This window comes from Umbelopsis ramanniana, assembly GCF_025399195.1.
Source record: "Umbelopsis ramanniana AG unplaced genomic scaffold K450scaffold_11, whole genome shotgun sequence".
NCBI lineage: Eukaryota > Fungi > Mucoromycota > Umbelopsidomycetes > Umbelopsidales > Umbelopsidaceae > Umbelopsis > Umbelopsis ramanniana.
The window spans coordinates 113,030-140,928 of NW_026252097.1; the positions used below are offsets into that span (position 1 = coordinate 113,030).

The 27,899-nt window shown below is 44.6% G+C and overlaps 9 protein-coding genes across 9 annotated transcripts; 5 read left to right on the forward strand and 4 right to left on the reverse strand.

Annotated features, from left to right (window-relative positions):
- Positions 1 to 31: 31 nt before the first annotated feature.
- K450DRAFT_228897 (uncharacterized protein) lies at positions 32 to 2,840 on the reverse strand. The gene is made up of 10 exons (XM_051587005.1): positions 2,718 to 2,840; positions 2,549 to 2,650; positions 2,326 to 2,452; positions 2,081 to 2,261; positions 1,920 to 2,015; positions 1,740 to 1,848; positions 1,463 to 1,659; positions 683 to 1,388; positions 309 to 612; positions 32 to 240 (listed from the first exon to the last, which is right to left on the reverse strand). Exons 1-10 carry the CDS (start codon positions 2,770 to 2,772, stop codon positions 90 to 92), a joined length of 2,028 nt encoding a protein of 675 aa, XP_051447082.1. The 5' UTR covers positions 2,773 to 2,840; the 3' UTR covers positions 32 to 89.
- K450DRAFT_228899 (uncharacterized protein) lies at positions 2,686 to 3,730 on the forward strand. Its single transcript, XM_051587006.1, has one exon. The coding sequence runs from the start codon at positions 2,919 to 2,921 to the stop codon at positions 3,618 to 3,620; it is 702 nt and encodes a 233-aa protein (XP_051447083.1). The 5' UTR covers positions 2,686 to 2,918; the 3' UTR covers positions 3,621 to 3,730.
- Positions 3,685 to 5,658, reverse strand: K450DRAFT_228903 (uncharacterized protein). The gene is made up of 6 exons (XM_051587007.1): positions 5,413 to 5,658; positions 5,287 to 5,344; positions 5,106 to 5,221; positions 4,540 to 5,040; positions 4,360 to 4,473; positions 3,685 to 4,288 (listed from the first exon to the last, which is right to left on the reverse strand). Exons 1-6 carry the CDS (start codon positions 5,611 to 5,613, stop codon positions 3,971 to 3,973), a joined length of 1,308 nt encoding a protein of 435 aa, XP_051447084.1. The 5' UTR covers positions 5,614 to 5,658; the 3' UTR covers positions 3,685 to 3,970.
- A 71-nt stretch (positions 5,659 to 5,729) lies between these two features.
- On the forward strand, positions 5,730 to 7,215 carry K450DRAFT_228911 (uncharacterized protein). The gene is made up of 4 exons (XM_051587008.1): positions 5,730 to 6,072; positions 6,173 to 6,686; positions 6,755 to 6,910; positions 7,000 to 7,215. The coding sequence occupies exons 1-4, from the start codon at positions 5,792 to 5,794 to the stop codon at positions 7,078 to 7,080; spliced, it is 1,032 nt and encodes a 343-aa protein (XP_051447085.1). The 5' UTR covers positions 5,730 to 5,791; the 3' UTR covers positions 7,081 to 7,215.
- Positions 7,142 to 8,676, reverse strand: K450DRAFT_228915 (uncharacterized protein). The gene is made up of 7 exons (XM_051587009.1): positions 8,375 to 8,676; positions 8,166 to 8,306; positions 8,058 to 8,103; positions 7,865 to 7,972; positions 7,718 to 7,793; positions 7,514 to 7,659; positions 7,142 to 7,449 (listed from the first exon to the last, which is right to left on the reverse strand). Exons 1-7 carry the CDS (start codon positions 8,546 to 8,548, stop codon positions 7,292 to 7,294), a joined length of 849 nt encoding a protein of 282 aa, XP_051447086.1. The 5' UTR covers positions 8,549 to 8,676; the 3' UTR covers positions 7,142 to 7,291.
- Positions 8,541 to 11,366, forward strand: K450DRAFT_228920 (uncharacterized protein). The gene is made up of 3 exons (XM_051587010.1): positions 8,541 to 8,676; positions 8,749 to 8,797; positions 8,870 to 11,366. The coding sequence occupies exons 1-3, from the start codon at positions 8,631 to 8,633 to the stop codon at positions 11,220 to 11,222; spliced, it is 2,448 nt and encodes an 815-aa protein (XP_051447087.1). The 5' UTR covers positions 8,541 to 8,630; the 3' UTR covers positions 11,223 to 11,366.
- Position 11,367: 1 nt separating this feature from the next.
- On the reverse strand, positions 11,368 to 15,068 carry K450DRAFT_228923 (uncharacterized protein). The gene is made up of 10 exons (XM_051587011.1): positions 14,795 to 15,068; positions 14,622 to 14,689; positions 14,471 to 14,562; positions 14,332 to 14,388; positions 14,184 to 14,275; positions 14,023 to 14,107; positions 13,738 to 13,951; positions 12,608 to 13,673; positions 12,142 to 12,538; positions 11,368 to 12,052 (listed from the first exon to the last, which is right to left on the reverse strand). Exons 1-10 carry the CDS (start codon positions 14,978 to 14,980, stop codon positions 11,400 to 11,402), a joined length of 2,910 nt encoding a protein of 969 aa, XP_051447088.1. The 5' UTR covers positions 14,981 to 15,068; the 3' UTR covers positions 11,368 to 11,399.
- A 1,271-nt stretch (positions 15,069 to 16,339) lies between these two features.
- K450DRAFT_228932 (uncharacterized protein) lies at positions 16,340 to 21,857 on the forward strand. The gene is made up of 5 exons (XM_051587012.1): positions 16,340 to 17,074; positions 17,150 to 17,280; positions 17,353 to 17,441; positions 17,518 to 20,625; positions 20,711 to 21,857. The coding sequence occupies exons 1-5, from the start codon at positions 16,676 to 16,678 to the stop codon at positions 21,748 to 21,750; spliced, it is 4,767 nt and encodes a 1,588-aa protein (XP_051447089.1). The 5' UTR covers positions 16,340 to 16,675; the 3' UTR covers positions 21,751 to 21,857.
- A 290-nt stretch (positions 21,858 to 22,147) lies between these two features.
- Positions 22,148 to 27,882, forward strand: K450DRAFT_206568 (uncharacterized protein). The gene is made up of 21 exons (XM_051584748.1): positions 22,148 to 22,956; positions 23,020 to 23,207; positions 23,286 to 23,312; positions 23,387 to 23,904; positions 23,993 to 24,294; positions 24,358 to 24,428; positions 24,499 to 24,510; positions 24,580 to 24,757; positions 24,814 to 24,875; positions 24,944 to 25,002; positions 25,072 to 25,184; positions 25,250 to 25,326; positions 25,397 to 25,606; positions 25,675 to 25,750; positions 25,822 to 25,871; positions 25,930 to 26,051; positions 26,128 to 26,618; positions 26,738 to 26,753; positions 26,816 to 26,900; positions 26,968 to 27,307; positions 27,375 to 27,882. Exons 1-21 carry the CDS (start codon positions 22,221 to 22,223, stop codon positions 27,593 to 27,595), a joined length of 3,954 nt encoding a protein of 1,317 aa, XP_051447090.1. The 5' UTR covers positions 22,148 to 22,220; the 3' UTR covers positions 27,596 to 27,882.
- Positions 27,883 to 27,899: the final 17 nt, after the last annotated feature.

The following is a 27,899-nucleotide window of genomic DNA, read 5'->3' on the forward strand; positions in this document are numbered from 1 at the left end:
ATTTTGCATCGTCATGTATGCTAAGCTATCTTTGTTTTGCTAAGCTTGTAAAAGAACTATAATTTTTATTACATTAACATGATGGTACATCATGCTATCTTCAATGTTTTTTTTAAATATCGTTTAAGATACAATACAATGATAATGCTACTAACCAGCCAAAGGATCCCAATGACTAGTTCAACAACCTGGTGGCGAGTAGAAGTGACTGTATAAACTCGCATGGACGGAGGGTTCCAACTATAGCAAGGAGATGTTAGCAATGTGTCTCAATTGTTTGGGTAGAAAGAGTATATAGCATCACGTACGTGCTCTCGGTCCAGGTGGGTGCCGACTCGTCAATCACATCAAACAGCCCGGTCCCGTAGTTATACCCGATTCCGGCACCGTAAGCGTCGTGGTATCGGGTCAAGGTCGAAACGCAAGTCCCCCGAATACAGTACTCATGGGCCTGACATTCAGTTATGGATTGACAACTGGCGGGTGAGGTGCCATTCATACGCCTGACACCATTTTTGTCACCCAAGAAATTAAATGCAAACAGGGATAAAAGTGAAACGCCTCCAAATGAGAACACCGAAGAGTAGTGGCTAATTCTCGCCGCATTATTTACTACCGCACAATGGTCAGTTTTTTTTTTTTTAACACAATTCATGTAGTAACAGGAACATCATAGACTTACCACCATAATATTGTTGTATAAGGGAACACGAGTAATTTTGAGTCATGCAATCGAGGAGAGATGCAACGAGGTTGCAATCTGCAGTGACTTGTGAGGGTACGGTGCCATTGTTGAGCCCCTGAGCAGAGAGCCAAATTGATCTAGCTGCAGAACTAGCCAGACTACATATTGCACTGGACGCCGTTGCTAGATCAAGCGTATCGTCGTAGTCACTATGATAATATCCATCAAGGGATGTGTGAAAGTCGGATAGGACGATTGAAGCAATGGATCGTTTCTTCTTCAAAAAGCTTTGAGCACTGCTTGGAGGTAGCTTCCGATGCACACCATCGGATGCAGCGTCTTGAATACTATATGTACCATTCCCCTGGCCGACGAACAATTGCAGTAGCGAGCCACTGGTCGTCGAGTCATCTGTATGCGCCCAAAATCCTTTGCCAGAGGCGTTCGATTGGGCGACGGAACTGAACTCCACAACGGATTCGATATTGTCAAAATTAATATTGGTGAAATCTGTATCTCGGACACAGGGCTGCGTGCATGCAGCTCCCTTGATGGGACAAGTGTTGGTTCCAGTTATATTTTGGCACTGGAAAGGCGTGCTAATGTCGTTTACAAATCGCTGGGACCCAGAGTATCCCCATGCTTCTCCATTAAAAAGTGTATAGACGATGTGTTTAGGAAATGAAGCAACAGATGTGGGGGACTAAGTTGGAGGGAGGATGCTAGAGGTCAATTATCCGCCATGCATTCATTTATGCAGTATAAAAAGTGACCTACCTTGCTGAGAGCATCAGCAACAGCAAACATAGCAACCATTCCAGAAATATCATTTTCAACACCCAGAGTCAGGTCATGGAACACAGATCGACTATCCATGGTTGCGCTTACGATAATGATGGGTTTTCCATCGTTACCAGTAAGATTTGGAGATGGAGTTGAGTACACTGAGCTACCACCAACGGGGAAACACCAACCTTTTACCAATACATCAAACGCAGTTAGTACCGCAAGAATATTGATTCAATCCAGGGTATAATGACTTTTTGACGTTTACCTCTTCGTAGACACGTTGCCGAATCAACAGCCGCCCACATGAACAGACTAAAATCAACGGCGCGCAGTGGATAGTTCCTGTAGTTTTGTTCAATATTATAATTTAAATTCTGCAATATATGGACAGAACTTCATTAGTATGCTGATCTTTACGTTCTTGCCAGGCGAAAGATACACTCACCTCCATTATTTGCCGGTAAGCAGTGGCGGACAGTACATCAATAGGATCGAGAGCAAAGATGGGGATATTGATTGGCTCGTAGATCATAGAATTTCCCTGTTCAACAAAATGGTTGTTCAATGACTGCTGAATCGACAAGCTTCAGCATATCGCCTTCTTACGTTTGGATTCCAGGTATATTGATCGGCATCATTAGCGTATAAGCCAAATTCGCAGTTGGGGCATTTGGATTCGGGTGAGTAAGATGAAGGGCGAGAAGGGCTTCCAGGCGTAGCAGTAGAATTGATAATGGCTATGACACCACTCAGTCGTTTGGACGATTCGAGAGTTTGTATGTTCGACCTAATTGGCGGTAGGTTAAATCCTGACACTGTGCGAGACATACGGAGTATGAACACAAACTCACGGTGTTAATAGGCCATAGGGTATAACGACGACCCATTGCTCCCAAGACGTTGGTATGTTCTGGTTGAAGTTCTCAATATCATCTTGGGTATTCAGCTGATACAGAATACCATTTGTACCCGAGGTGGCTATTCAATGGAGCCAAAATTTCATTGTCAAGACAACTGTCAACTTTTTGTCCACCCCCAAAAAAGCGAATTTGCGTATTCGATAATAATTCTTACATTGACAGCCTACAGATCCCGTGGCATTCAGTAATCGTACGCATGGCCAGGTACCGAGATCTGTGTAAATATATGGGTATAAACTGGTTGCAATGTCTTGAGCTACAAGATGATCAAGTGGAGGTGAGCAGCGATGTCGAAGGTAAGATGAAGAAAAGCCCAACGGTACCATTTGTGAAGTGTATATGGCAAGCCAGACACAACAGCAGTGACAGCAAGAGCATGTGCGTTTGTGGTGTTGATGATGCGAGGGTGAAGGGAATGTGGAGTTTCTCGAAAAATTGGAGAGTCACTCCAACTCCAGTTCAGCTCGACACCCATTTTTTTTTTTCCACTACAGCATAGTTTCCACTACGGCATAGTTTCCAACATGCTGAGTCGATTGTTCCTGCAAAGTCGCGCAACCACGTTATCTGTATCATACAGACGACTTGCTGTCGTTCAGCTTCGTACATACAAGCGTCCTACTCCGGCGGCAGCTCCTCCATTACCTAGCTCCAGCATTTCACCCGCCAGTAATGCCCAGCCCACGGCTCCTCCAGCCAAAAAGCTCGGTCGCCAACGACGCGACGAAGAGATCACCGCGAGATTTATCACCCTTGTCGATGAGAATGGCGCTGTCCATCGCGATGTTCGCTTGAAGCAGATTTTAGGCAACTTAGATCGCCAATCGTTCTTTCTAGTTGAAGTCGATCCCCAAGCTGAACCTCACCCAGTGTGTCGAATTACACCTAAAAAGGCGGTATTTGAGAAAACCAAGGCTGCCAAAAGACAGAATACCGCGCGGCCCGAAGCTGTGCTCAAGGAAGTGACGTTTGGTTGGAACGTGTCCCCGCACGACATGGGACATAAGCTCAGCAAGGCAGAACAATTCCTTGCCAAGGGCAACAAGGTTAAAATCGAAGTGGTGGCGAAGAAAGGCCAGCAGAGAATGCCCAGGGATGCGCAAGAAGCTGTGATCGAGAAGATTGTTTCTCAACTCAAGCCGTTCTCAAAAGCCATGAAAAACCCTAGCTTTGTGCAAGGCGCAACGTGCATCATTGTGTTTGAAGGCAAAGCTGCAACTGAATAGAACTCTCCTTTTGTATAATGCCACCCATCTATCTTGTTTCTTCCCTCCTCATGTTTTCACGCAAAGAAAAAAAAATGATAATGTACAGTTAGGCGGCAGTGTTTAATTTATGGGGTTGGATGCGGACTAAATTATGCGAGAGGGTATGCGACGTGTCTATTGAGGTGGAGTGGTTTACATTGCTGGATTAAATTAATTGTATAACTTTTCTTTCAAATGTCCTATTCAAAGGCGTTCATGAATGTTCCTTGCATGCTCCTTGCTGTTCGTTGAAAGAAGTTGGGTTCTGCCAAATTCATATCACCCAACAGAGGTTCAAGCCCGGTTGGATTCTAAAAGATCAAAGGGAATTAGCGTTGATGCAAAGGCGATGTAAAAAAATACCATAGGCTTACCTCTCGCGGGAAAAATCGTTGTGGGGAGAAATCCCACTCAGGTTGCTGATCTCTTTGGGTATAATGGCTGGGAAGGGGGTTTCTTAAGGCGGGTTTCGGTTCAGCCACCGATGCTGTCGGTTGAGAGGCAAGGTCTTCATCCCAGTCAAAATCATAAGGCCGAGAAGATTGTTTGGCGATTTCGCGTCGTCTTTCTTCCTGGATGATTTGGATTTTTTCAAACAGGCTGGGATGTTTGAGCACCTCAAGGATGCTAAGGGAATAAGGTAAGAGCTGAAAGAAAAAAGGAAAATTGTTAGCTCGCATTTCTAGACACTTTCGAGAAATACACCAAGCAGACTTACTGATACGCTGAGTATAAACAAGATTATGCTCAGCCGTGTAAAATCAGTTGTCGTACCATATAACAAGGCCAAAACAGTCGCCAAGCGGAATGCGAAGAGAGCAATTTGTATACCCTATCGTAGCGTACCTCAGTTAGTCATAAATACGATTTAGAAGTTGGACGTTCTCATAACACTCACCATATACGTCTTTTGACGAGGAATGAATTTTCCTGTGTACCCATACACTTCCATTTGGTATGGATGCCAGAAGATCCACCACGCGGAAGCCACAGAGACAAGCAGGGCAATGATCGAAGGTGGAACAGTATACGACCATCCAATGGGCAAAATCGAAGTAACGCTGGATGGCATGAACACATATTCCGTATCCTGTAAGAGTTCGACGGTATCCTTTGGCCATATAGTGGCTCTCATTGAAAGGAGGATGGTGGTAATGTGAAGAGCGCAAAACAAGATGCCCTGGATATAGAAATTGCGTTTGGCTTGTTGTCTACTAGGAATAGCCATCACTGGCTTTGAATGTAGCTGCTGCCGACAACGATCGATCATGAGTGACTTTGCGACTTTATCTCTTTCGCCAATGATGTTGTCCACTTTCTGCTGGCATGTCGAACAAAGTGGGTACCTCTCCTCCAATTTTCTTTTGAATACATTTGCATGCTGAAGATAATCCTTGTCCTAACAATGGTTCACTGTGTGAGAAGTTATCACGGATACTGATTGTCCATTTCTTACTATCTTACATTGTCTTCAGGGTCATAGGATGTTACATAGGCAAGAATGCGCTGTTGTGCCAGGTCGCAGTTTGAACATAGGACGTCGGTTGAGGTTTTGGCAGACGGTCGTCGTGACACTCGGCCTGGACGAAGCAAAAAATTAATACGGATAATAGCACAGGTGATGGCGATGGATGGATGATCTTACTTTGCTGATTGAGTGTGGGATCCTTCATTTCTGGTATAGAGTCGATCAGCTCTCCTGCCTGCAGAGCACAAACAGAACCATTAATGCTCTACGCTAAGCGAGATAATATGATAGCTCTTCGCTTACCTTGTTCCTGACATTCAAGCTGTCACACACTGGACATTTCCATCGCTCAACGTTCTCAAGTCCATTCACAGGCAAAAACACATTGTGGTTGCAGTACCAACAGTTAACCAATGTTGGAATAGACGATCCGGCTCTGGTAATGAAGAATACTACAGCTACGCCGAATACAAAGAGCAGTATAAAACCTAACAGAGGGCCCATTTCAGCAACCCTACAGACTGAAGGAAATGAATCACAGGCGAGGACACCTTCCACTTTTTTTTTTTTTTTGGGTGAGCTTTCACAGAGAATTTTTTTTACCATAAAAATGGCTAGAAAATGACCATGTGCGCCGAAAAGGGGATGTTCACGGTTCACCTCAGTTCACTTTACATTCGTCATGGCTGCTCGCGACATTGAAATGTCTCGAGTCGACGAAGATCGCGAGGCCTTCCTACCTGCACCAGCACAGCAGAGAAGAACAACCGAGCCTCAATATCCTCCTGCTTTAGTGGCCGTAGTCGTTGCTTTTTACTTTATCATATCGCTCGCTGTGGTATTTCTCAACAAGTTCATTCTGAGCTCGTCTGAGTACAAGTTCCCTTACCCACTGTTTGTCACTTGGTTTCAACTACTGGTCGCATTGGGTCTACTGGTTGCCTGGGCCAAACTTGGACAATAGTAAGAAAACTCTTGGTTGGCTTGAGGCGGTGTCAACGTGCGCCACTTTGATTGATGGTGGATGATTACTGACTGCAAGTCCACATTTTTTTGCCGATAGTAAAAAGGCTTTCAGCATCATTCCTCCTTATGAATTCGACCTTAGCATTGCCAAACGGGTGGCCCCACTGACAGTGGTGTATGTTCTCATGTTGGCCTTCAATAATCTGTGCCTACAATATGTCGAAGTCACGTTTTACCAGGTTGCAAGGTCTTTATCCATCCACTTTTCTATTTTATTCACCTATTTAATTTTGGGTAAGAAAACCTCCACAGCTGCTATTGGGGCCTGTGGTATTGTTTTCTTAGGTTTTGTCGTTGGCTCTTATGGTGAAATCAACTTTTCTTGGGAGGGCCTTATTTATGGCGTCGGCTCGTCTGCCTTTGTAGCGCTGTATGGAATTTATGTGCAGAAGAGTCTTGCCATTGTGGACAATAATCAATGGCGCTTACTACACTACAACACCACACTGGCCATCTTGATCCTGCTGCCAGTGGTCATGTTGTCTGGTGAAGTATCCGAGATCCTTGACAATGTTCAGTTCTTGGGCGATATTGGCTTCTGGGTTTTGATGGTAAGCTTACGATTTTTTCCAAAAAGACAGTTGCCAAGACTTTGTAAATCTAATATAGTTTGTGTCAGACGTTTACTGCTGCCACTGGATTTGGAATCAATATCGCCATGTTCCTGCAAGTCAAATACACATCGGCCCTGACTAACACTATTTCAGGCACTGCCAAGGCCTGTGTTCAGACCTTGCTTGCTGCCATGATCTTCCGCAATCCAATTTCTTTCATGGTAGGTATATTTTATTGGAATCAAAATAGCGGCTGTGTTGAATATGTAACGGTGGAGTCCATGATCTCACGCTGCCACTGAATTTACAGAATGGTGTCGGTATCTTCCTTGCCCTATTCGGATCCGGCTATTATGGCTATGTTCGATACATGGAACGTATGACAAAGTAATGCACCCCCCTCCACTCCACTCCACTCCACTCATTGAACTCCTCTGCTGTAAATTTTTTTTTTTGTTACACGCTGTGTGTGACACACAGAACATTCGCAGATCGTTTCGGACCAATTGCATATCACACTCGACACCACATATCTCATAACTAAATCATCCAATCCCATTGCTTTTGACTCAACCATATTTATTCAATGTGGTGGCTGTAGTTCAGATACTTAGTAATTTAGAACCAGTATACGTGAAACTAAGAAGACTGTCCGTTCCTTTATAAGTGGTTCCAAGGAAGAGAAGCTGAGCAAGTAATTTGAGGGCAATGCCAAAGCCGATAATGCTGCAAGCTTTGAGATAACCAATGTGCAAGAACACTGCGTAAAATAACATGTTGGTGGAAATTGAAGTGAGGCGTATGTTTCCAGAAACTCCTCTTACCAGATAAGGCCTCGATGTTGGAAGTAAGAACAATGATGCTGACTAGCCATGAGTACTCTAGCTGCTTATAATCCCAAATAACCATTAAGATCAACAGCATCTTTCCAAAGCTTGAAACGATCAGTGCCATAGTGATATAGTTATGTCTGGACCCAAGCGGTTAGTAAATGGGAGGCAGATCGTTACATAAAGAAACCAATGTACCTAATACTCTGGGATTTTTGTCCTCGGAACAGCCATCGAACAGCGATGTGAACTCCGAGATGAACAGCAACAAATTCTTTTTTTTTTTTTGGGGGGGGGGATGATGAGAAATATGAATTTACCAGGCAATGGTGGAACAAGACTGACCTATGATACACAGTAGAAGAATATACAAGTATTGATAAAACAGAGGTTGTTCCATGAATGTTGAATCTGATCCAGTGTAGTATTTCTCCAGTCTGAACCATTTAATATCTGAAATGATTGATGCAAGATACGATGTGCGGTAGAAATGGCATGATCAGGTTGAGCGAGTGACAATCATTTTAAAAAAGGATACAGACTTCGAAAAGGATTAGTAGTACAGCCAGCTTCATGATATTTGGCTGTAAATGGGATGGTATGAGAAACACAAGAAGATATCAGTTACCAAGGCTACATCACGTACCTCTATGCTCTTTTCATCGGTGTAAGTGATGCGATTGAACAAAAGGTGTCTATAGACTTGTGGTTTATGCAATAGCATGTCGATAAATATGATGACAAAATCAAATTCTATGTATTTATCGGCAAAGTGGTTGCACTTTTCCTAAGGTGATAGTGGGATGAGGCGGGTTGGATGGCAAGTGGGTTGGGCATGATCGGCAAACAACGTACACATGATGTAAGACGAATGTTCTCTTTGCTATATTCTGTGTAGAGAGTGGCAACTGGAGCATCGCATTCCACGCATATTGGCATTAGGGGGGGGGGAATGGTATACTGGAGGTGGGAGATTGGATGCCCGATTTTGCCTGCCAAGGAATCAAGACAACCAAAAATATAAAACATGAAAAAATGAAGGACAGCTACCTTTCTCCTCCGACTGCGGTTAACCCATTCCTCTTCATACTCTTAAGAACATGTATATATCATGTCAACAGCTATAAAACCAGCCAAGAAGAAAAATCCCTGTGAAGGTAAATGTCACTTTACATTGCTTCCATTCCCTCGTTTTAACGGCATCTAACGTTCGCCACTTTTTCGAATAGAGTGTCGAGAACACAAACGGAAATGCACTTGTGAACAACCATGCGAGAGGTAACACCGTTAAACCGACTCAATTTACATCGATAGCTTTGTTACTAAATTCAGCGTTTGCTTGGCTTTTAGATGCACCGCACTTGGCTTGAACTGCGTTTATGTTGTGGTGAACACTCCCCGGGATCAAGAGTATCTAATGCTCACCCGAAACATCGAAGCGCAAGTAGAACTGAAAGTTATTGAGGAACAGATCAACGACATGGAAACTGAATTGAAGCAGCTACGAAAGGGACAAAGTGGTTACGACCCTTCCAACATTCAATCGTACCCATCACCTACATCGGACATTGATGCACGTGAAGACCACAAAAAGACCATGCAAGTGTATTCAGAAGATACAACGCAGAGTACCCAGCTGATTCGAATGGAAAATAACGATCCAGCTAGAAACCCCCAACAGTTAATGGATGAAACTCTCCATGGAATTGGAGCTCAGCTTTATCAGATTGAAGATAATTCGTCCAACAAAGAAAATGAATGGGCCTTGACTATCACCAAAAAAGGCCTACGAATCGAAACCAACATAAAGAACATGGCTGATTTGATAGCACAAGTCAAAGTCATGAATTTTCAACTTGGCAATGTTGATAAGCCACCACTGTATTCACACCTTGTAAGCGAGCCCATAAATCCCACGCTGATGATTAAATTTGGCGAGAAGGCATGGATAAAAATTCTTGAAGGGAACAAAAAAGCCCTTCATCGATGTGTGGTATTCATGAAAGACCAAGCCTTACCCGATGTCAATCGAATACAATTGGCTCGACCTGACGTATCGACCGCCATGACTGTACAACTTCTTCAGATCTACTTTTCTTGTCAGCACTTGAGACAAATGGCCATACACCGCAAAACGTTCCTCGACATGTTTTTCAAACCAAACGATGTGAAAGCACCTGTTTATGCCCTATGTGCCGCCATTGTCACTATGCGATGCAAGCATGTTCTGCAGGTTGTTCCTTATGAATCTCAACTTATCTATGGCGAATACTATTTCAACAAGGCCCGCCAGTTGTATAGCGAACAGTTCGATGAGATCTCCTTGGAAACATACTGTACCCTCATTTTTATGACCATGTACAAGGCGACGATATTGCGGCCCGATGAAGGTGATAACTATCTGAATTTGGCAAACCGAATGGGCGAAGAGTTATTACCGCTATATTCACGGCCTGCCTCTCCGTCTCCCGGGAGTAAACAAGGTGATGATGTCGGGTTACGAACTTTCACCTTGTCTGGAGAAGCTGAGATGTTCAAGCGTTTGCTGCGAACTTGCAAACAGCTTGCCTTCCGGTTGTTTTTATTGAAGCAGCCTTCTCATCTTGGTCCTCCTCCAAAGCATTTTCAAGGCCACGGACCAGGTCCACACCGTATGTCCCACAGAATGAAGGGCGATCCTGCTGATAGATATCCTCACCACCAAGGTGTCCATCCTCGCTCGTTGTTACTATCTTGTTGCCTGGACGAAACACCCATTGAACTTCGATATATACAACAATCAAAGTACATGGCTCTCCACAGAGAAACCATTCACACCGTAATGGCATCGGTTTTTCCTCACATTCACGACACATTGTCGTCCACCTTTGTTATCGCCACCATTACATCGTTCGATCAAAGCATGCGAAATTGGTATTATCAAACCCTTCCTCAGGAATTGCGTATCGCCTTACCACTTTTTGATGATACTATCAGCGACACGACGCTTATAGAAGCGGTCTCATTTGATCGCATCCGTGATTCGGTTCCTTTGACCCTCCTTATTACGTTTTACACGGAATTCATAGTCGTGATGAAGAAATTGCTTCCAAGGATACCACAGTACGATGACAGTCACCTCAGTTTTGGAGTGATGAGTCAGGAAACCGATGAAGAACGCCAGAAACGCAAGGAAAAAAAGAAGCAGAAGCGACGAAAAGTGTTCCGACATCTTATCAACGAATACAATTTGAATATGACCGAAGAACAACTGCACGAATTCTATCATCAGCAATTCGATCTCCCTCACGACTTCCAGATTGAAGCGCAAGACAAGTGTACCAGGGCCGCCAATCTAGCGGTCCGACTTCTTGAACAACTGACGAACTCCTCATTCTCCTGTCATTTTGATTTACCCACCCTCATGTGCACTTGGGATATGCATCTACGCAACTCCAGGTTGGGACATGCCAGAATTGACCAACCTGACGGTATTGTCGACCCCAAAGTCACTCGCCAAGCCCGCCATCATTTGGTCCGCTGCTTAGCCATCATGCGACGAGGATTTCTCTACAACACGGCGGAGCGCGAGTTATGGAAACACTATCAGCTAATGGAGCAGGATCTTCTACGAGAGCTGAGCCTTGATCCCGCCTTCAAAGTGTCATCTGGCCCGGAGCCAGAGTTTCATATCGGCCATTCCGTGAACACCTTTGCCACCTAAGTGTCCACACTGTTGTTTTTTTATTATTAGAGTTTCCCCCCACATCTATGCTTTTCTTCGTGTCAATTGCTCTTAATACCTTTGATCCCCACCTCTCTGCCATATAATAAATGTCCAATGACTGGATAAAAAAAAACCATAATTTTTATTTACATGGAGACCTTCAGTACCACACAGCTACGTATCGGAATTAGCACGCACTACCATGTTTTTCAAAAACTTTTGTAGCACAAATCGCATTCGGGATGGAGTGGCTTTGGGAGAATATTTCTGGAGTCGGTACTGTATGCACCTTGACACCAAGTCCTTTGACTGGAACTGCTGCTGCTGTTGACGTCGTTGATGCTGCTCCAGCTGGTCTCCGCGGTACAACGGCGAGCTATGAAGCAAATCTCCTCGTTTTGGGAGTAGAACGGATGTCGCAGGTCGACTGTAATAGAAACTAGGCGACATCCAATTTGCGTGCAAGTTCTTCTGCGTTGACGCCGAGTACCATGAAGGCGACATCGACATACTCGGCAAAATAGTGTTAATGGACGATGGTTGATAGATGGGAGGAGGTGGTGGCGGTGCGTGGTAGAGGGGTAAGGAGGATAGTGATGGCAAGGCGTGTGATCCAGAGGAAGTGCTGGCGACGCTATTGTTGCTGTGGGGTGGGGTTGCGGGAGGAGAATGAGTGGGAGCGGGGGAGGAAGGCACAGACGAAGATGGTGTGGAGCTTGGTGAGAATTGATGGAAGGATGAGTTTTGTGAGTATTCGGGAGGAATAATGTCTAGCGTCACTGCGCCAGACTCGTGTAAGAACTGCAATGTGTGAAGAATTTCCGGTACTGTAAGGAAGAAGAACGTAACATAACGAACAAGGAATGAGTAAAAGTGCTTTTGGGTTATGTTGTATGCTTACTTAAGCGAGACTTACAATGCGTGTACTCCAAGAATGAACGGTTCTTAAACGTCTTTTTCTCCTTCATTCGATTAACGATCTTGGTCCAATAGTTGGTACGTTCCTTCCAGTACGGCCAGCCATACTGCATTAAAACAAGAATATTGCCTGCTTTTTCGTCCCATCGTATAGCTGCATCCAAGGAGGCCATGCCGCCACGATGTTCGCTTTCATAGTCATGACCGACAATAAGATGTTTGATGCAACGTGCTACCAGTGCCTGCTGGGTTAACCGCATCAATCCAAACCCTTGCTGGCCAAATGTATCGATAGCTCGGTTACAGTTTGCTTCATCAAGAGCAAAGTCTTCTTCGGTAAGGCCTCTTGTAATTGGAAACACCGAGAGGATGATGGCGATTTCCAGCGTAGATTGCTATCATGTAACAGAAGACAAAGTTAGAAACCCAGCAGACTGAAAACTTCCCGGCATTCTTTGACCTACCTGGATATTTCCAACAAGAAGATAAATGATTCCAATGTTATATAACACTCTAAATGCCAGCATAAATGGTATATCCAGCTCGTGCACAGCATTTGTAAGAATAGCGGCTTTTTCTTTGGATCGCTGGGTTTCGATGCGGTCACACAGCGACTGAGAAAGCTTTAGTGCCTTGGCCAAGTTGCCTGGGGTCGAAGCCGCTGACAGAGCAATATCACTTCGCAAGAGTATAATAGAGTTGTATACATCGAACGGTAATTCAAAGAACTCAATGACCTTAGACAACTCATCTTCCCAATCGGCCAAAATAACGTTCTTATTGACTGAAAGTTCGTTCCACATGGACTCCAGGTATTCCAAGGACGCACGGCCGATTTTCAAAGTGTCGAGCGCTTCGTGAACACCTTTCAGACAGTCGGGATGTTCGTTTTGTACAGCACTCTTCTCAGTCTTTTGTCGTTTGCTCGATGTAGGAGTTGAGTCGTGGATCAAGTTGGACAGTTTCATTACGCCATTAGGTTTGCCATTAGTTTCAGAAGAGGGACGACTACGTTTTCCCGATGTGGCATGGCTGGAGTCCCCATTTTCGTTGTCGCCATTGTTTGAAGCTGTTTCGACTTCCTGAGCTTTGTCTATATTATCCGCTTCAATGGGGTGGCTTTCCACCGTCAAAGAATTCCGATACGGCATGGAAGATAAAGTACTTTGCTGATCGGCTGAATCGGTTTCGCCATTCTTTTGAGCACCGTGTGTTACAGAATTATTCTCGGGAAGAATGCATATTGGAATCAGACATGATTTTTCCTCCGTATTGGTTGCGTTTTCGTGAGTGACGCAGACATGGTTAAAGTACTCAAACCCAGTCTTTGCTAACTGTGCAGCAAGGATAGACGTCTCGCATGCAAACGCAGCGTGGATGCGTACCTCTTCTGGCGATAATGTTGGCCCCTTGTTCAATTTCCGATTATTCGACGCCCGCTGTGCGATGTGAAGACCTTTTCTTCCTTGCCGAAGACCAGAAAAGTAGCTTGTATTCAACTCGCTATAAGAGATCTGAATCCCAAGGTATCTACAACAAGAAATATGGTCAAGATCGCATTCGTTGGACAATGATCGTATTGCTCAAAACTTACCCGCAGCATTGCAGCATGCTCGTGGAAAAATCTGAGAGTTTATTCCAATCTCTGAGGTGGATGTAGTACGCTTGGCCCAGCCGTAAGAACTTTGCATATTCGTCATAAGGCATGGTAATGATACTTTTTCCTTCAACGGTATCAATGCTAGCATCACTTTCCCTTCCAGAAAAACAAACGGTATATTTGTAGAGATGAGGCAAAAGCTCGGTGACTGAGAATGATAAAAGTCAGAAATCAATCATACGCTGTAGTGCAGCTCAGGTTTGGGCATGCCATACTCACCAAATTTGCTTCGATACTTATTATCAGGTGATAGGACTAAGGACTGGCTTTCTTCGCATTGTATAAGTGATCTTGCCACTGGCAGCTAGGCAAAATATGAGCAACGTTAGTAGGTTAAACTAACACAGGTACCAAATAAAAAGAAATAATGCGGCTCTCACCAGATATTGCACAGATAACTTTGGGTAGCTATGAACATAATTGACCAATACGCAACATGCCCGATAGGTATCGCCATCCTGCCGATAATGGTCTATACGGGAATTAGTTTGACCGAAGAAGATATACATTACCCGTGATCACACTTACCGGCCGCGTAATCAAGGACAGCTCTCTGGTATAATGGCGATAGTTGCGCGAATAACTCTGTAGAAAATTCGATTCGTATTTTTGAGATCAGTAGAACCAAGATAATACGGATTTTTTTTAATCTTATCCATTGACTTACTGGTCAAGTTATGGTCCGACTCAGCACCGACATGACCAGCGATCTCAACAACATATGATTGAAAAGCTTCATTTTGCATACTCTCCGAGTGCCTAGAAAACCCAATTCGTCAATAATATCTCAATTGATTTGAAGAAAACCTTCGACTTACAGCTCAACGAACAACTGAACAGCTTTTGTCATGTTATTCTCACACAGTGCAAGTCTGTGAGTCCAAAACTAATATCAAATTCAGAAATTCAGCGGATATGAAGGAGGCGATGATAGTGGCAATGGATATATTAGCTTTGATAAGCGTAAACAGGTATAAAATTCCTAACGTACCTGTACAACAAAATGGTGAGGAGCTTTCACCGTGGCATCGGCTAAGATTTGCTTTGCTTTTTCTAGATCATTTTCTCGAAGACGCTGTTCAAATTGTTGGCTTAGTTCGTGAAGATCGTAACTTTCATTAGGTTCCCGGCTCGTGCTATTATTCGCATTAGTGTCCTGTGATGGTGATTGCGACATTTCCGGGAGCGCGTTATCACAAATGCAAGTTCAGGACTACGATTGTGGAATTCAGAATGGACCTCTGTGTTGTACCGGTCTCTAACTCGAAGTTTTTGCGCACCCAACCCCACCTGTCACACCACCATGATTCATACTCCGCCAAAGGAGAGCCAAGATGGTTCTGTGGAGACTGCGTAGATATTTTTTATTTTGAAAACATTCATTTGGATAGAAGGTCAACATCAAGATGAATGCTGAAGTGCCATTGCTTACAATGTTCTGTTTAACAACCAAGGTCGATGATGTGGGGGCTCTGCGCAGTGTCGCAAAGCGTGCCACTGTGGCTAGTGAAGAACGATCAGACATGAGGCGCGTTCAAAGAAACGCGAGACAGCTGGGTGAACCACGGAAAGAGTGCGGCCTGAAGTCCCAAAATAGGTTTGAACACGTATCCCTTTTTATGTCCATTCAGCGAAGTCTTGCAGGTTGGACAGAGCAGCTGAAAGGGCGATAAGAAAGTCAAGAAAAAATCCACCCTCCGATCGTCATCAACTCCACATGCCTATACGCAGCTGCCCGCAACTCCGGCGTGGAGAGAAAAAAAGACGTGGAGAATACATGATGACAAACCTGGGGAAACGCCTTCTATCCACCAATGTGTTATAATGTATGATATGAACAAACGCTTCATCCAACAAGACAAGATTGGCATACCAAGCTATTCTTGTCTAAACCTAAGCGCTAAGTCCACGCGCCGTCGCCCGTACAACCACGATCGTAAATCGAAGAAGTAACAAGATTATAGTTTCACACTCCCTCTTCTGGCTGCGGTATCATATGTTACGGATGCATTTCTCTCTTTGATAAAACCGATTTGAAGAAAAGTGGAAGCCGCCGTGTCAACGTAGTCAAAGCACTGCGGTGGTGTAGGTAAATAAATGCGAACCCTGGTGTATGTCCCGGTAAGATTGTTGAAATCCAGACACTTGGTAGTAACATTAATAAAACCCAGAAGGCGGATTTGCAGGCCAATACCTGCATTAAGTTACACACACCTGCTTACAGCCCGTCCACCGCCCCTGAGTAAGAACTGGAAAAAAAAAAGACAGAAGGACCTGGTGAGCCTGGGTTCTAACTTATTGTCGTTACCTAGAGCGGTCTATCGAGATCTCCCTTTTCTACTATAGTCTGTTCAAGTGCTTAACCCTTAAGGCAAAGTACCAAAAAATAACAATGATAGCTTAAATACAAGATTGCCGCGATTGTACTAGACACAAAAAACCTTGAGCTTCCCGAGATGAAAAAGTCGCACCATGGCATTGACAAACTGTGGGTTCTTCACATGGATGGGTAAAATGAACAAACTTGAGTCGTACGGATCCACACAGTCAGAATGTGGAAGCTCTAAAAAAAAAAAAAACGTGCATCTTTATGGTCCCGATGCTTACTATTGGTTGTAAGCATTGCCATAATAGAGTTTCCATACCGGTTTGGTAGGCAAATTGATCAAAAATAAATGCACAAGTAACACAATGCGAAGACAGGATCAATTCTATCAGACTGCGAAGAAACAGAGCCCTTCTGATATAAAATCCTTTGCCCTCCAGAATGGCGCCTTTCAATATCTTGCTTTTTACGTTTGTTGCTTTGAATCGTTTGATACGGTAGTTCTTTAATTCCACTTCCTTCCTTTTTGAATTATTTACGACTACTATGGCAGACGCCGTATCAGAAAGACATATCCAGGCAAGCGAGCCTTCGGTATATGATGAATATGACGAGAAACGACCCGCTACCAAGTTTTATCGCCGCAGAAAGTACTGGTACATTTGTGTGCCTGTCACCATCGCCATTGTTCTGCTAGTGGTATTGCTCATTTTGTTCGTTGGATTCCCAAAGATCGCCCAGAGCTCTATCAATGGATCCACTATCACTGTACACAACGCCCAAATTACGTTCCCTGGTCAGACGGGTACCGTTTCGAAGCGTGACGGTACGGATGGCAACAGCACATTTATCTTGTCCATGGAGAGCGACCTTTCCAACACTGGTCCTTTCTCTGCTACCATTACCTTTGATGAAATATCCGTTTACTTTAATGACTCCATTCTGGTAAATATTCTTAACTTTTTTTGAAATTGGAAAGACATATTCAGCGCATGTACTCACACTTATTGAATGTTACAGCTTGGTACCATCAACCTACCTCCAACCACTGTCTCAGGTTCAAAGGGAACATTGAACTCAAACTCCAATTTCGTTATCGCCAATGAAGATGACTTTGCCAACTTTGCCACCTATATGCTGCAAACTGATACGTAAGTCACAGCTAGGAAAAAGAATTTATTTACCCTTCCTTGCTTATTAACTTGATGTTCCCTTTCCTCTAGCTTCAAATGGACACTCAAGGGAGGAGCCCACGTCTCTGCTCTTGGCCGTTCTTCTGATGTTACTCTTAATAAAGACATCTATATGTCAGGTGAATATATTACATAAGCCGCCAAAAGTCGATGGATTATATCTTGCTAACTTGCCATTTTCATGACCGTTTCCAGGAATGAACAGCTTCCCTAATGTCACTATCACCTCCTTCAACCTTCCTAATGATGACCCTGCTGGTGGAATCCACATGTCCCTTGGAACCGTCTTGAATAACCCATCTCCCATTGGAGTCCAGCTCGGAACCATTACCTTGGATGTTGGTTATCAAGGTCTCTACCTTGGCCCTGTTTCTGCCGAAAATGTGACTCTTCAGAGTGGACCCAACAACATTCAACTTGAAGGACGAATGATTCCTCAAACCCAACCTGGAGACTTGGCTAAAGTCAGTCAACTCTTCAGCCAGTACATTGCCGGTATTCCTTCCAACACCACTGCAAAGGGTGTCTCTGCTGCTCCTGATGGTGTCCACCCCATCAACTGGTTATCCAAGGGTTTCCAGTCTGTTCAACTTGATGTCACTTTGGCTCCTAACAGCCAGCTCAAGCTAATCACTGGTGTCAACATGGGAAATCTTGACTTGCTCTTTACCAACTCTACTCCTTATGCTCCTTTGGCAAGCGCTCCTAATGTTACGGCCAACTTCCAGATGCCTTTCGGTTTCTCCATGAACATCACACAAGTAACCCAAAACATTACACTCGGTACTCCTGCCACTGGAAACATTGCCAACCTTGCATCCGGTTACGTGAACTCTGTCAGTGACCAAAAGACTGGTATTCTTTCCTTTGCCTTGGCCAATTCTCCTTTGGTCGTGATTTCTGGAAAGGAACAAGCCTTCAATGACTTCAATGCAAACTTGACTGCTCAACAAGTATACAACTTTACCATCAACGGTAACGCCTCCATCAATGCTCAGACTCCCATTGGTACTGTGTCTTTGACAGGAATTCCCTTCAGTGCCAACTCTTCTTTGAACGGTTTGCAAAACCTCAACAGCACCGATACCATCATTAACAGTCTTGATGTCGTCGGCGGAACCACTGATTACCTGCAACTGGCCATCTCCGTAGGCATGCAGAACCCATCTTCTGTCCAGATCACAACTGGTGATGTCTCCTTCGAGATGCTCTCTGGTGAAACCATCCTTGGAACTGTTTTGTTGCCCAACTTGACCTTGGCTCGTGGCCCCAACACTGTCATTGCTCAAGGAACATTCGATCCCAAGGGTTCCGTCGCCGGCCAAAACCTATTGACTACCTTCATTGAAGGACAGGACAATGGTGTCGGTATTGAAGGTTACAATGGAACTACTCCAGTTTTGTCTCTCGTTGACAGTTTGAAGGGTATTAGCCTTACCTCAGTCCTTCACGGATTGCCCTCTCCTCTCATTCAAAAGGCTAGTCTTCAAGTCAGAGATGACACTCTCACCAGTGGTTATGCCACCACCATTGTCACTATGAGCAATCCTTTCACTGCCGGTTTCACCATCAACAAAGTCTTGTCCTCCGTCAGCTACGCCGGTATGCCTGTTGGTAACATTGACCAAGACCTTAGCAGCAACCCCATCACGATCAGCGGTAAGACTACTGGTAACACTCCTGGTCTTGATATCAAGATGAACCTTGAGCCTGCCGCCATTGCCTTGTTGCTCCGTGAAAATGCTGTTTCTGCTGGTCTTGACTTGCGTCCTCTTGATGCCTTGCTTACCCTTGGTGGATTCTCTATTGCCGGCCAAGAATCTGTCGCTGCCTCTGCTGAAACTTTCAATGGATTTAACATCACTACCTTTGTTATCAATGCCATGAAGAACTTGCATATTGATCTTCAACTTCAGTCCACTCTTGTCATTGGACAATATGTCAACGATCAAATGGCCTTTGCTCAAAGCGACGTTGTTTGCTCCACTGATGACTCTATCGCCAAGTTGATCCCCATTGTCGGTCAACCCATTGTCCAAGCTATTATCAACGCTGCTGAATTGTCTTTCTCCAGTGTCATTATCTCTAACCCCACTGATAGCAACTTCCAAGTTCTTATGAATGGCAAGATCACTGGTACCGGACCTTTCTCTGCTACCATCAGCTTCCCTACCTCGCTTCTCGTTGTTTGGGAAGGCCGTACTCTTGGATCTGTCAACATGGCTGATATCCAAACACAACCTGATGTTGGTGCTACTTTCAGCGTCACTGGTACCTTCAGTATCTCTGATACCGATGCTATGGCTGATTTCTCTGCTTACATGTTGAACAATGCACAATTCACCTGGAATATCCACACTGACAATGTTGCTGTCAACGCTCTTGGCTACACATTCACTGGTCTTGAAATGCAAAAGGATGTTTCTCTCACTGGTATGCAAGGATTCAAGAACGATGTTACCATTCAAGCCTTCAACCTACCTGCTAATGATCCCAGCGGTGGAATTGAACTTGATCTTGTTACCATTATCAAGAACCCTAGCAACGTTGGTGTTGACCTCAGCGGTGTTGGCTTCGAGTCTTTCTTCGGTAGCGTCGACATCGGTCCTTTGGCCTCCACCAATGGCAGTGCTAACTTCCCTCCCAATGGTCAAAGCACTATTCCCATGAAGGGCCGTTTGTCACCTCAGTCTAGCACTGAAGGTCTTAGCGCGATCCAAACCATTTTCGCCAATTTCTTGGGCGGCAAAACCACTTCTCTCTCTGTCAAGGGTTCTTCCGCTTCAGGTCCTAGTGGCCAGGTTGGTTGGTTGAGCAAGGCTTTCCAATCTTTGACTATTGACAATATCATCTTACCTGCTGGCCCATCCAACTTGACTTTAATCCCCGCTGTTAGCTTGAAGCAGCTCTCCTTGGACTTCACCAAGGATGCCTATGCACCCACTTCGTCTTCAAACGATGTTGAAGCTCAGTTCCAGAGCCCCTTCGGTTTCCCTCTTGGCGTGACTGGAATGTCACAACAAATTCTCGTCAATGCCCATGGCTACCCTGTTGCCAATTTGGACATTCCTTACAACGCTGCCACCACTTACCCCAACGGCACTATCCAGACTGGTTTCTCCAATGTGCCTTTTGCTGTTCCTTCTGCTGTGCATGAAGTCTTTAACCAATTTGTTAAGCAACTCACTCTCACTGGTGAAAATACTTTTGGTCTCACCGGTACTGTCAAGGCTACCACTATCTCAGCTGTAGGAGCTCTTGATCTTGGTGATATTCACTTTGACGTCCAAACGACTATGCAAGGTATGTGAAAAATATGGTTTCAAAAAGAAAACTATTCTCACATCCCGTTTATTCGAATCAATTTTTACTAACAATAACCCCCTAGGTTTTAATAATTTCGGAGGCACTGTCCAAGTGACATCTGTCAGTGTTGCCGGTGCCACTTCTCAGTATGTTCAAATCCAACTGACTGTTGTTTTGAACAACCCATCGCCAATCACTATCACTATCGGTGACATCGTCTTCCGTACTATTGCTTTTGGTTTCGACTTGGGTCCTACTTTGTTGAAGCAAGTAACTATTGCCCCTGGAGCCAACACTTATCCCGCTGAGTTCCAGCTTACTCCTAGTGCTGATACTAATCAGCAAGCCGTCATTGGAAAGATTCTCTCCGGATACCTCATGGGTGGCACTTTCCCATTGCTCGTCCAGGGTACCACTGCTTCTTCTCCCATTGCTTCTCTTCAAGAAGCTCTTGCTGGTGTCAACTTGGCTACTTCCATCACTGGTGTCGCTCCCACTCTTATTACTAAGGCTGAAGTATCCAATATCCAATTCGTTCTCCCTCCTGATCCCGTTACGGCTACCACCTATGTTACTTTGAACAATCCTTTGGATACCAGCTTCAGCTTGCTTTCTATTCATGCTAAAATTATCTATGCTAACAACGGCAACCCATTCCAACTTGCCCACATCGACCTCGATTTCGGTGGCGCTTTCACGGTTGGTGCCAAACAATCAGTTACAACTCCTGGACTTCCTCTCGTCTTTGATGCATCTATTCAACAACTCTTTGCTCTTATCTCTTCGGGTGCTGATCTTAAGGTTACCATTGCCCAAACCTCAACCGTGCTTATTAATAATGCGTTTGGAGGAATGCTCGCTTACTCCCAAGATAATGTCCCCGTGGTTATCGATCCTATCCCCGCTGAAGTTATTGCAGCTGTTATGGCTGCTTTAGGTCTTCAACCTCTTGCTGCAACCGCTCCTCAGACCAATACCACCACCACAACCACTACGACTTTGGCAGTACCTACTACCACCACAGATACTACCACTACTACCACGGATGCTACCACTACCACCACTACTGACGCTCCCACCACCACCACCACTACCGTGGTTGCTACCTCCAGTGTCTCTTAGTTTTGCCATACAATCTTGAATATAATTATTTTTATGCGAGGTAATCTGTATAATATATAAATGTTACTAAGGCATCGCCAGTCTGTTGTACAAGGACAGTATATAAAATATAAGTTAAGAAAAGCTTTCGCGTCACGTTTCGCAGCTGACTGGCCATAACGAGCGAAAGGGGTTGCTCAACCAAGAGCTAAAACTTGCCACCCTGTTAAATTTGGCTATAATGCGCATAGGGTGGGGGAGTCAAAATCTTGAGGCGAGATACTCCATGGTAGTAAAGAATATATTTGCTTGTACCTGAAGTCAAGCTCGGCTTACGATGTTTGGAAGTTTCCTCACAACATATGGCTTGCTCAGTAGATAGGCTCACTGCAAATAGAAGAGGGCTAGGCAAAGCGCAGTCGGAGATTCAGATCATCATGCAGTAGAAAAGGTAAAGACCGTTTTTGAGAGCCTTGTCCTCTGCTCTCTCCATGTCCAACCCATTCCCCAATATATCAGACGCCAGCTACCTGGCGGTACAGGAGGCGTCAAGGCAGGGCACTCCCTCGCTTCATTCCAATCACAGTCGGTTGCATATGGGATCGCATTCCAGACTCGATACTATTATTGCATCAGAACTTGCATCGCAGTCCAACAGCACGCACTCAAAACCAACTGAACAAGACTCTGCGAACCGTCTGCCCGAGGGCACAGTGGCAAGATGGCAGAATATCATACGACGAGTGTCGGCGTTACCGGGTCTGCTTCAGCCAGACGAACCTGAACAAACAAACGAAGACGTCTTTCCACCGCCCATCGAGACTAGTCATCCAGAACCAGCATTGTCGCTCCAAGATATGCAGTATCAAGAGTTGATAGCCAACGATGAAAATTTACCTTCTATGGAGGAATGCTATCAAGTTTCAGGAACCGAAAAAGCTGAAACACAGCCAAACTATTTTACCAATCCGTTTGAGTCCGACAATGAATACCAGCCAGGCACCACTACACCAGCCAACGTTCATCCCTCCGTTCAACTTCCTGTCCAATCCAACGATTCCAGTGTATTTGTGAGTGATAAATATCATGACACTATTGATGAAATAAAGGATGGTCTGCCACTACAAAAACCAGAAGAGAAGGACCAACACACCACTATTGATTTGCATAAATACGACGGAGATGGGCCCATGCCACCACTTCGGAAGACAAATAGCGAGTTGCAAGGTGAGTGCAGCAGCCATATAATGAGATAGGTCATATTTGCATTGATCTAATGGTACCATATAGCCAATCGAGCCCGAGCCAATTGGGGGAAAACGTTTGACAAAGTGAAACTTGTGAATAATATTAATGCAATATCCAAGCAAACGAAGAATCGACTCGTAGCTCCGTCATACCCAGTTGTACCATTTTACCCTCCAGCGTTTTCTGTGCCCTACATTGCCATGTCTCGGGATGAAAACGAACGAAAACCAGTGAGCAGCTTTTTTTAAATGCATAGGGAAAAAAAATTTCATGGCTAACCTCTCGTCCACTGAATTTTTTTTCTATAGCCTCCTATTTTATTTGATTGTCTTTCAGTATGTAAACAAGAACAAAGCAACTGTTTCACGTTTTTGTCCTTTTTTTTCTAATTTCGCTTTATCTGGTTTAGCTTGCTATCACGGATTCCTTCATCGACCAACATGCAATCAACAAACAATGGGTGTTTCGGATAGAGCTTGGATATGGTGACATCAAATGGGTGATCAAGCGCACGGTTGTGGATTTTTACTCGCTTCATCTAACGCTGAAATTCAAAGCCAATCTCTCGACGCGCGCACCCCACCCTCCCCATTTTCCTAATCAACTGGCTCACTTGTACCATGCGCTTACGTCTATTCCAGGCTGGACACTTGAGGATGAACAAGACGAAAACAGAAAGGACTCTAACTTGAAACGCAGAGAGCAACTGGAGGAGTATTTGAAGGAATTGATCAAGGCCTCATACATGATGGTCAATTATGATTTATGCGAATTTCTGGAAATATCCGCCATCAGTATCACGAGGGATATGGGCTGGAAGGGAAAAGAAGGGTACCTTGAAAATCGAATGGAATCAAGGTTACCCTCTGTTTGTCAGTCAGTCAACTTCACCAAATGGTCCAAAGAATGGGTCATCCTTCGTGACTCGCAAGTGTTTCCTCTCCCTTTTTGGTTGTATAAGCTGCGAGTGCGCAGTTCTGTGAGTGAATATATGAACTAACCGTTTGCATTGCAGGTACATTGCCTTCTGCAAGGATATCGGTTCAACCACACCTACCGATGTGCTATTATTTGATCAGTATTTCAAAGTGGACGCAGCTCCTCACTTCCTAGCCCCGTACAACCAACATCATATTATCATCAAGAACAAGACTCGACGCATCGACATTAAAGGTCCTGCCAATCGTGTCATAGAAGATTGGATGGCCAGTATCAAAAAAGTCCAAACCGACAGTCCTTGGATGAAGCGTCATCGTTTCCTTTCTTTCGCTCCCATCCGAAATGATGCCAAGGTCAAATGGTTTGTAGATGGACATGGTACGACATAGTTGATAACAATAAGGTTTTCCAATCTTGGCGTTGCTGATCAATGTTTGTTAGATTATTATGATGCCATCGCTGAAGCTATTCTTGCGGCAAAGTCAGAGATTTACATTGCAGACTGGTGGTTGGTAAGTGCAACCTGGATCTTTTTTTTTCGTACAATGATGTCTTCGCTAACACACACGCTCGACGATGTAGAGCCCAGAATTGGTAAGCTTATATAGCGACGACTTTTTATGCGTTGGCTGATGTTGTAACACTAACCTTCTGGGGTAACAGTACTTGCGAAGACCTCCTGCAGAGAACGAAAACTATCGTCTGGATCGATTGCTCCAGTATAAAGCAAAACAGGGTGTGCTCATTTATGTTGTTCTGTACAAAGAGGTTGGTTTGGGATTCGCTTTGAATTCCGAGCATAGCAAGAACACGCTTCGTGGCCTGCACAAAAATATCTTTGGTGAGTCAGTCAAAGGCTTCTGCTTCGCGGTCATTCACCTATTAACTTCTATCAAGTCCAACGGCATCCTGATCATAATGCCGTCACGGGTGACACTCTCTTCTGGGCCCATCATGAGGTAAAGGATTGAAAAGATACTTGGCTGCAAAAGCATACAATCACTCATCAGCAGTGGATATTGCACAGAAAATACTGGTAGTAGATTACAGACTGGCTTTCATTGGCGGACTAGATTTATGCTTTGGGTAAGACTGAATCTATCCATACAGCACGTTGGACATACCTGTCTCATCTTTTCGTAACATTTCCTACAGCCGCTATGACACCCACTCACATCCTTTGTCTGATTACTCTATGAACGGCCAAACAAGCGAAATCTTCCCTGGCCAAGACTACAATAACCCACGTATTAAGGATTTCACCAATGGTAAGTGCATCCATTTTTATGCCTTCACCAGCTGTATAACGTACGTTAATCCATTGTGTATTTAGTGCAACAATACGATGCTACACTGATTGATAGACGAACCACACCTCGTATGCCGTGGCATGACGTTGCCATTGGAATGGTAAAATCTGCTTGGTTGCTGCACATTTAGCTTAAAAGCCGATCCTTCTCTGACATAACCTCTGTTTTAGGTCGGTACACCGGCCAGAGATGTAGCAAGGCACTTTGTTCAGCGCTGGAATCATGTCAAAAATCAGAAGGGTCAAAAACGAATGAATTTGCCATTTTTGACGCCGAAGGGTGAGTTTGTTCCGGCTCGCGATGAGACCAAGTTTAAAGGGACCTGCCGCGTTCAGGTCCTTCGAAGCAGCTCGGATTGGAGCCAAGGTGTTGAGCGCGAGGTAAGTCGAGGTTGCTGTATGACGTCCTCACGACAGACACGTGTGCGCCTTCTCACTCTTATTGCTAGTTCTCTATATACAATGCATACATGGAGGCCATCAGTCGGGCCAAGCACTTTGTGTACATAGAGAATCAATTTTTCAGTAAGTCTCACCAACGCTCCATCCATGCTAGTGTTCCCCGTTTACTAAGCGCTATGGTTTCTTTTCTCTAGTCACTGCTACTCAACCAGATAACAAACTGATTAAGAACAATATTGGACAAGTAAGGAGATTATTTTGTGTAGACTTGTTTGTGAGCACGCTACTGACATCCATGACAGGCTATTGTAGAAAGGATCAAGCGCGCACATAAAGAAGGCAAGAGGTTTAGGGTATATGTGGTCATACCGCTGGCACCTTCTTTTCCTGGTGATTTTGCAGCCAGCGATGCTTCCATTCTTCGGTAAGCCAAATAACCATCGTTGACTCGTATATGAGATATTTTATGTAACATTTTGACTTATCGCAATTGCCATCAGCCTGGTGATGCACCAACAGTACGTATCCATCAGCCGTGGGGGTAACTCGATTCTTGAGCGCTTGAGGAACGCGAACATCAATCCGGAGGACTACATTTCGTTTTACAGCTTACGAACGTGGGACAAGATCAAATCCAACACAGACTACAATAGCAAGTTTAAAAGCAGACAGTCGAACGGCGGACAGGGCTCGTTCGATGAGAACGTGGAAAGAGTCAACAGCACTGTAGAGGCTGTTAATGGTAAGGCCACCGGACCAACCCGAAGCAACAGCAAGAAGGGACGCCAGCATAAGAAGTCTCGCTCCGTCGGCTCGATTGGCACTAGAAGAAGCGATGAGGCGGTTGGCGAGGATATGGTTCGAAGCGGTACCCTCAGCAGTACCAACAGCCTGGAGATAAACGATGGCCGTATGGACTACGTTACCGAGCTGTTATATATCCATAGCAAGCTGCTTATTGTGGATGATCGACTTGTCATATGCGGCTCTGGTGAGTGACATGTTTTCAAATATCTTCAGCACTGGTCAAAGTGATGATAGTGTCTACATATACTCAGTGACTGACTCCCCTCATAACTTTTTCTGTTTATTCATTTGCCACATTTTTAGCTAATTTGAACGATAGGTATGAGGCAATGCGGCATTGAAACAAATATCATGTGCACTGGGCTAATGTTTTTATCTTAGATCGCAACTGGGAACCCGAGACTCAGAAGTCGCCATGATCATCGAAGATACCGATATGGTTCCCTCTCGGATGAACGGAAACGAGGTAACTTTTTTACATGTTGGCTATGGCAACTCACGAATTCAATCTAATGCCTTGCTTCGCAATATAGTACAAGGCTGGTCGATTTGCATATACCCTACGCACACACTTATTTAAAGAGCATTTAGACCTCCTGAAGGATCACGAGCGTACAGTAGCAACCGATATGCGCGAAAGCATGCAAAATATGCAATCACATCGTGGATCCATGATGCCAGATTCCACTGGCGTTTTGAATATGCCGACGGCTTCACCTCAACCTTATGACGACCTACGTGGCTACGACAATGCAGACTCGATTGTTATGGACCCTCTGGACGATGACTTTTATTATAACTACTGGAACCGCATTGCCATCTCTAATACCAAGATATACCGAAGTTTATTCCGTTGTGTACCTGACGATACTGGTATGTCTTGCACCTTTCATTTAATCTACGTATACACCATGTCTAATTTACGTCTCACTCTCCTTAGTACTCAGCTTTGAGGAACACAAGCGATTCGTCCCCGATCCTACTCTTATACCTCCAGGTCATATTGCCAACCCAAAGCGACACTCTGTGGAAGATGTAGAACAGGCGCTGAGTGGGATCCAGGGAAAGCTTGTACAGTTCCCTACCAAGTATCTCCGAGAAGAAAATTTACAAGGTGGTCAAGTTAAAGCTGCCGCAACCCCCATGACACTCTTTACGTGAACCACCTTTTTTACACATATCCACCAAACCAAACCATAGCATCGCATAGCATAGCATATATTACATTTAGCATATGGTCCTTTTTGACCTTATTTATTGGCACGCGCTTTCACCTTAATCTGACGCGCTCTCGCTTCTCTGACTGACTCAAATAACACATGTCACAGTAAAAGATGTTGATGTCTCACGTGAATTTCCTAGCCGATATGGCATTCTACACAGGCCTCGTCGTTTTCACAGTACGTTAGAAGACGCGGCGTGCTTACGTGTGATGACGAACGGCGTAGTGTGTGAAGAATTTTTT

What these genes read in the sequence shown, in the direction of transcription:
- K450DRAFT_228897 (XM_051587005.1), bottom strand. Translation starts at nt 2,772, where the DNA reads ATGCTCTTGCTGTCACTGCTGTTGTGTCTGGCTTGCCATATACACTTC. An exon ending in CTTACCGGCAAATAATGGAG is followed by an intron (nt 1,849 to 1,919) that starts GTGAGTGTATCT and finishes CATATATTGCAG; the next exon opens with AATTTAAATTATAATATTGA. An exon ending in TTGCTGATGCTCTCAGCAAG is followed by an intron (nt 1,389 to 1,462) that starts GTAGGTCACTTT and finishes CCTCCAACTTAG; the next exon opens with TCCCCCACATCTGTTGCTTC.
- K450DRAFT_228932 (XM_051587012.1), top strand. Translation starts at nt 16,676, where the DNA reads ATGGCAGACGCCGTATCAGAAAGACATATCCAGGCAAGCGAGCCTTCG. An exon ending in ACTTTAATGACTCCATTCTG is followed by an intron (nt 17,075 to 17,149) that starts GTAAATATTCTT and finishes TGAATGTTACAG; the next exon opens with CTTGGTACCATCAACCTACC. An exon ending in TATATGCTGCAAACTGATAC is followed by an intron (nt 17,281 to 17,352) that starts GTAAGTCACAGC and finishes CCTTTCCTCTAG; the next exon opens with CTTCAAATGGACACTCAAGG.
- K450DRAFT_228923 (XM_051587011.1), bottom strand. Translation starts at nt 14,980, where the DNA reads ATGTCGCAATCACCATCACAGGACACTAATGCGAATAATAGCACGAGC. An exon ending in TGTCCTTGATTACGCGGCCG is followed by an intron (nt 14,276 to 14,331) that starts GTAAGTGTGATC and finishes ATTCCCGTATAG; the next exon opens with ACCATTATCGGCAGGATGGC. An exon ending in TTCTTGTTGGAAATATCCAG is followed by an intron (nt 12,539 to 12,607) that starts GTAGGTCAAAGA and finishes GTTACATGATAG; the next exon opens with CAATCTACGCTGGAAATCGC.
- K450DRAFT_228915 (XM_051587009.1), bottom strand. Translation starts at nt 8,548, where the DNA reads ATGTTTTATATTTTTGGTTGTCTTGATTCCTTGGCAGGCAAAATCGGG. An exon ending in CAAAAATCCCAGAGTATTAG is followed by an intron (nt 7,660 to 7,717) that starts GTACATTGGTTT and finishes GCTTGGGTCCAG; the next exon opens with ACATAACTATATCACTATGG. An exon ending in CAACATCGAGGCCTTATCTG is followed by an intron (nt 7,450 to 7,513) that starts GTAAGAGGAGTT and finishes TATTTTACGCAG; the next exon opens with TGTTCTTGCACATTGGTTAT.
- K450DRAFT_228903 (XM_051587007.1), bottom strand. Translation starts at nt 5,613, where the DNA reads ATGGGCCCTCTGTTAGGTTTTATACTGCTCTTTGTATTCGGCGTAGCT. An exon ending in GCTTGAATGTCAGGAACAAG is followed by an intron (nt 5,345 to 5,412) that starts GTAAGCGAAGAG and finishes TGTGCTCTGCAG; the next exon opens with GCAGGAGAGCTGATCGACTC. An exon ending in CCTATGACCCTGAAGACAAT is followed by an intron (nt 5,041 to 5,105) that starts GTAAGATAGTAA and finishes AACCATTGTTAG; the next exon opens with GACAAGGATTATCTTCAGCA.
- K450DRAFT_228920 (XM_051587010.1), top strand. Translation starts at nt 8,631, where the DNA reads ATGTCAACAGCTATAAAACCAGCCAAGAAGAAAAATCCCTGTGAAG. An exon ending in GAAGAAAAATCCCTGTGAAG is followed by an intron (nt 8,677 to 8,748) that starts GTAAATGTCACT and finishes TTTTTCGAATAG; the next exon opens with AGTGTCGAGAACACAAACGG. An exon ending in TGTGAACAACCATGCGAGAG is followed by an intron (nt 8,798 to 8,869) that starts GTAACACCGTTA and finishes CTTGGCTTTTAG; the next exon opens with ATGCACCGCACTTGGCTTGA.
- K450DRAFT_228911 (XM_051587008.1), top strand. Translation starts at nt 5,792, where the DNA reads ATGGCTGCTCGCGACATTGAAATGTCTCGAGTCGACGAAGATCGCGAG. An exon ending in TTGGCTTCTGGGTTTTGATG is followed by an intron (nt 6,687 to 6,754) that starts GTAAGCTTACGA and finishes AGTTTGTGTCAG; the next exon opens with ACGTTTACTGCTGCCACTGG. An exon ending in GCAATCCAATTTCTTTCATG is followed by an intron (nt 6,911 to 6,999) that starts GTAGGTATATTT and finishes CTGAATTTACAG; the next exon opens with AATGGTGTCGGTATCTTCCT.
- K450DRAFT_228899 (XM_051587006.1), top strand. Translation starts at nt 2,919, where the DNA reads ATGCTGAGTCGATTGTTCCTGCAAAGTCGCGCAACCACGTTATCTGTA.
- K450DRAFT_206568 (XM_051584748.1), top strand. Translation starts at nt 22,221, where the DNA reads ATGTCCAACCCATTCCCCAATATATCAGACGCCAGCTACCTGGCGGTA. An exon ending in TTAAGAACAATATTGGACAA is followed by an intron (nt 25,872 to 25,929) that starts GTAAGGAGATTA and finishes CATCCATGACAG; the next exon opens with GCTATTGTAGAAAGGATCAA. An exon ending in CTCGGATGAACGGAAACGAG is followed by an intron (nt 26,901 to 26,967) that starts GTAACTTTTTTA and finishes TTCGCAATATAG; the next exon opens with TACAAGGCTGGTCGATTTGC.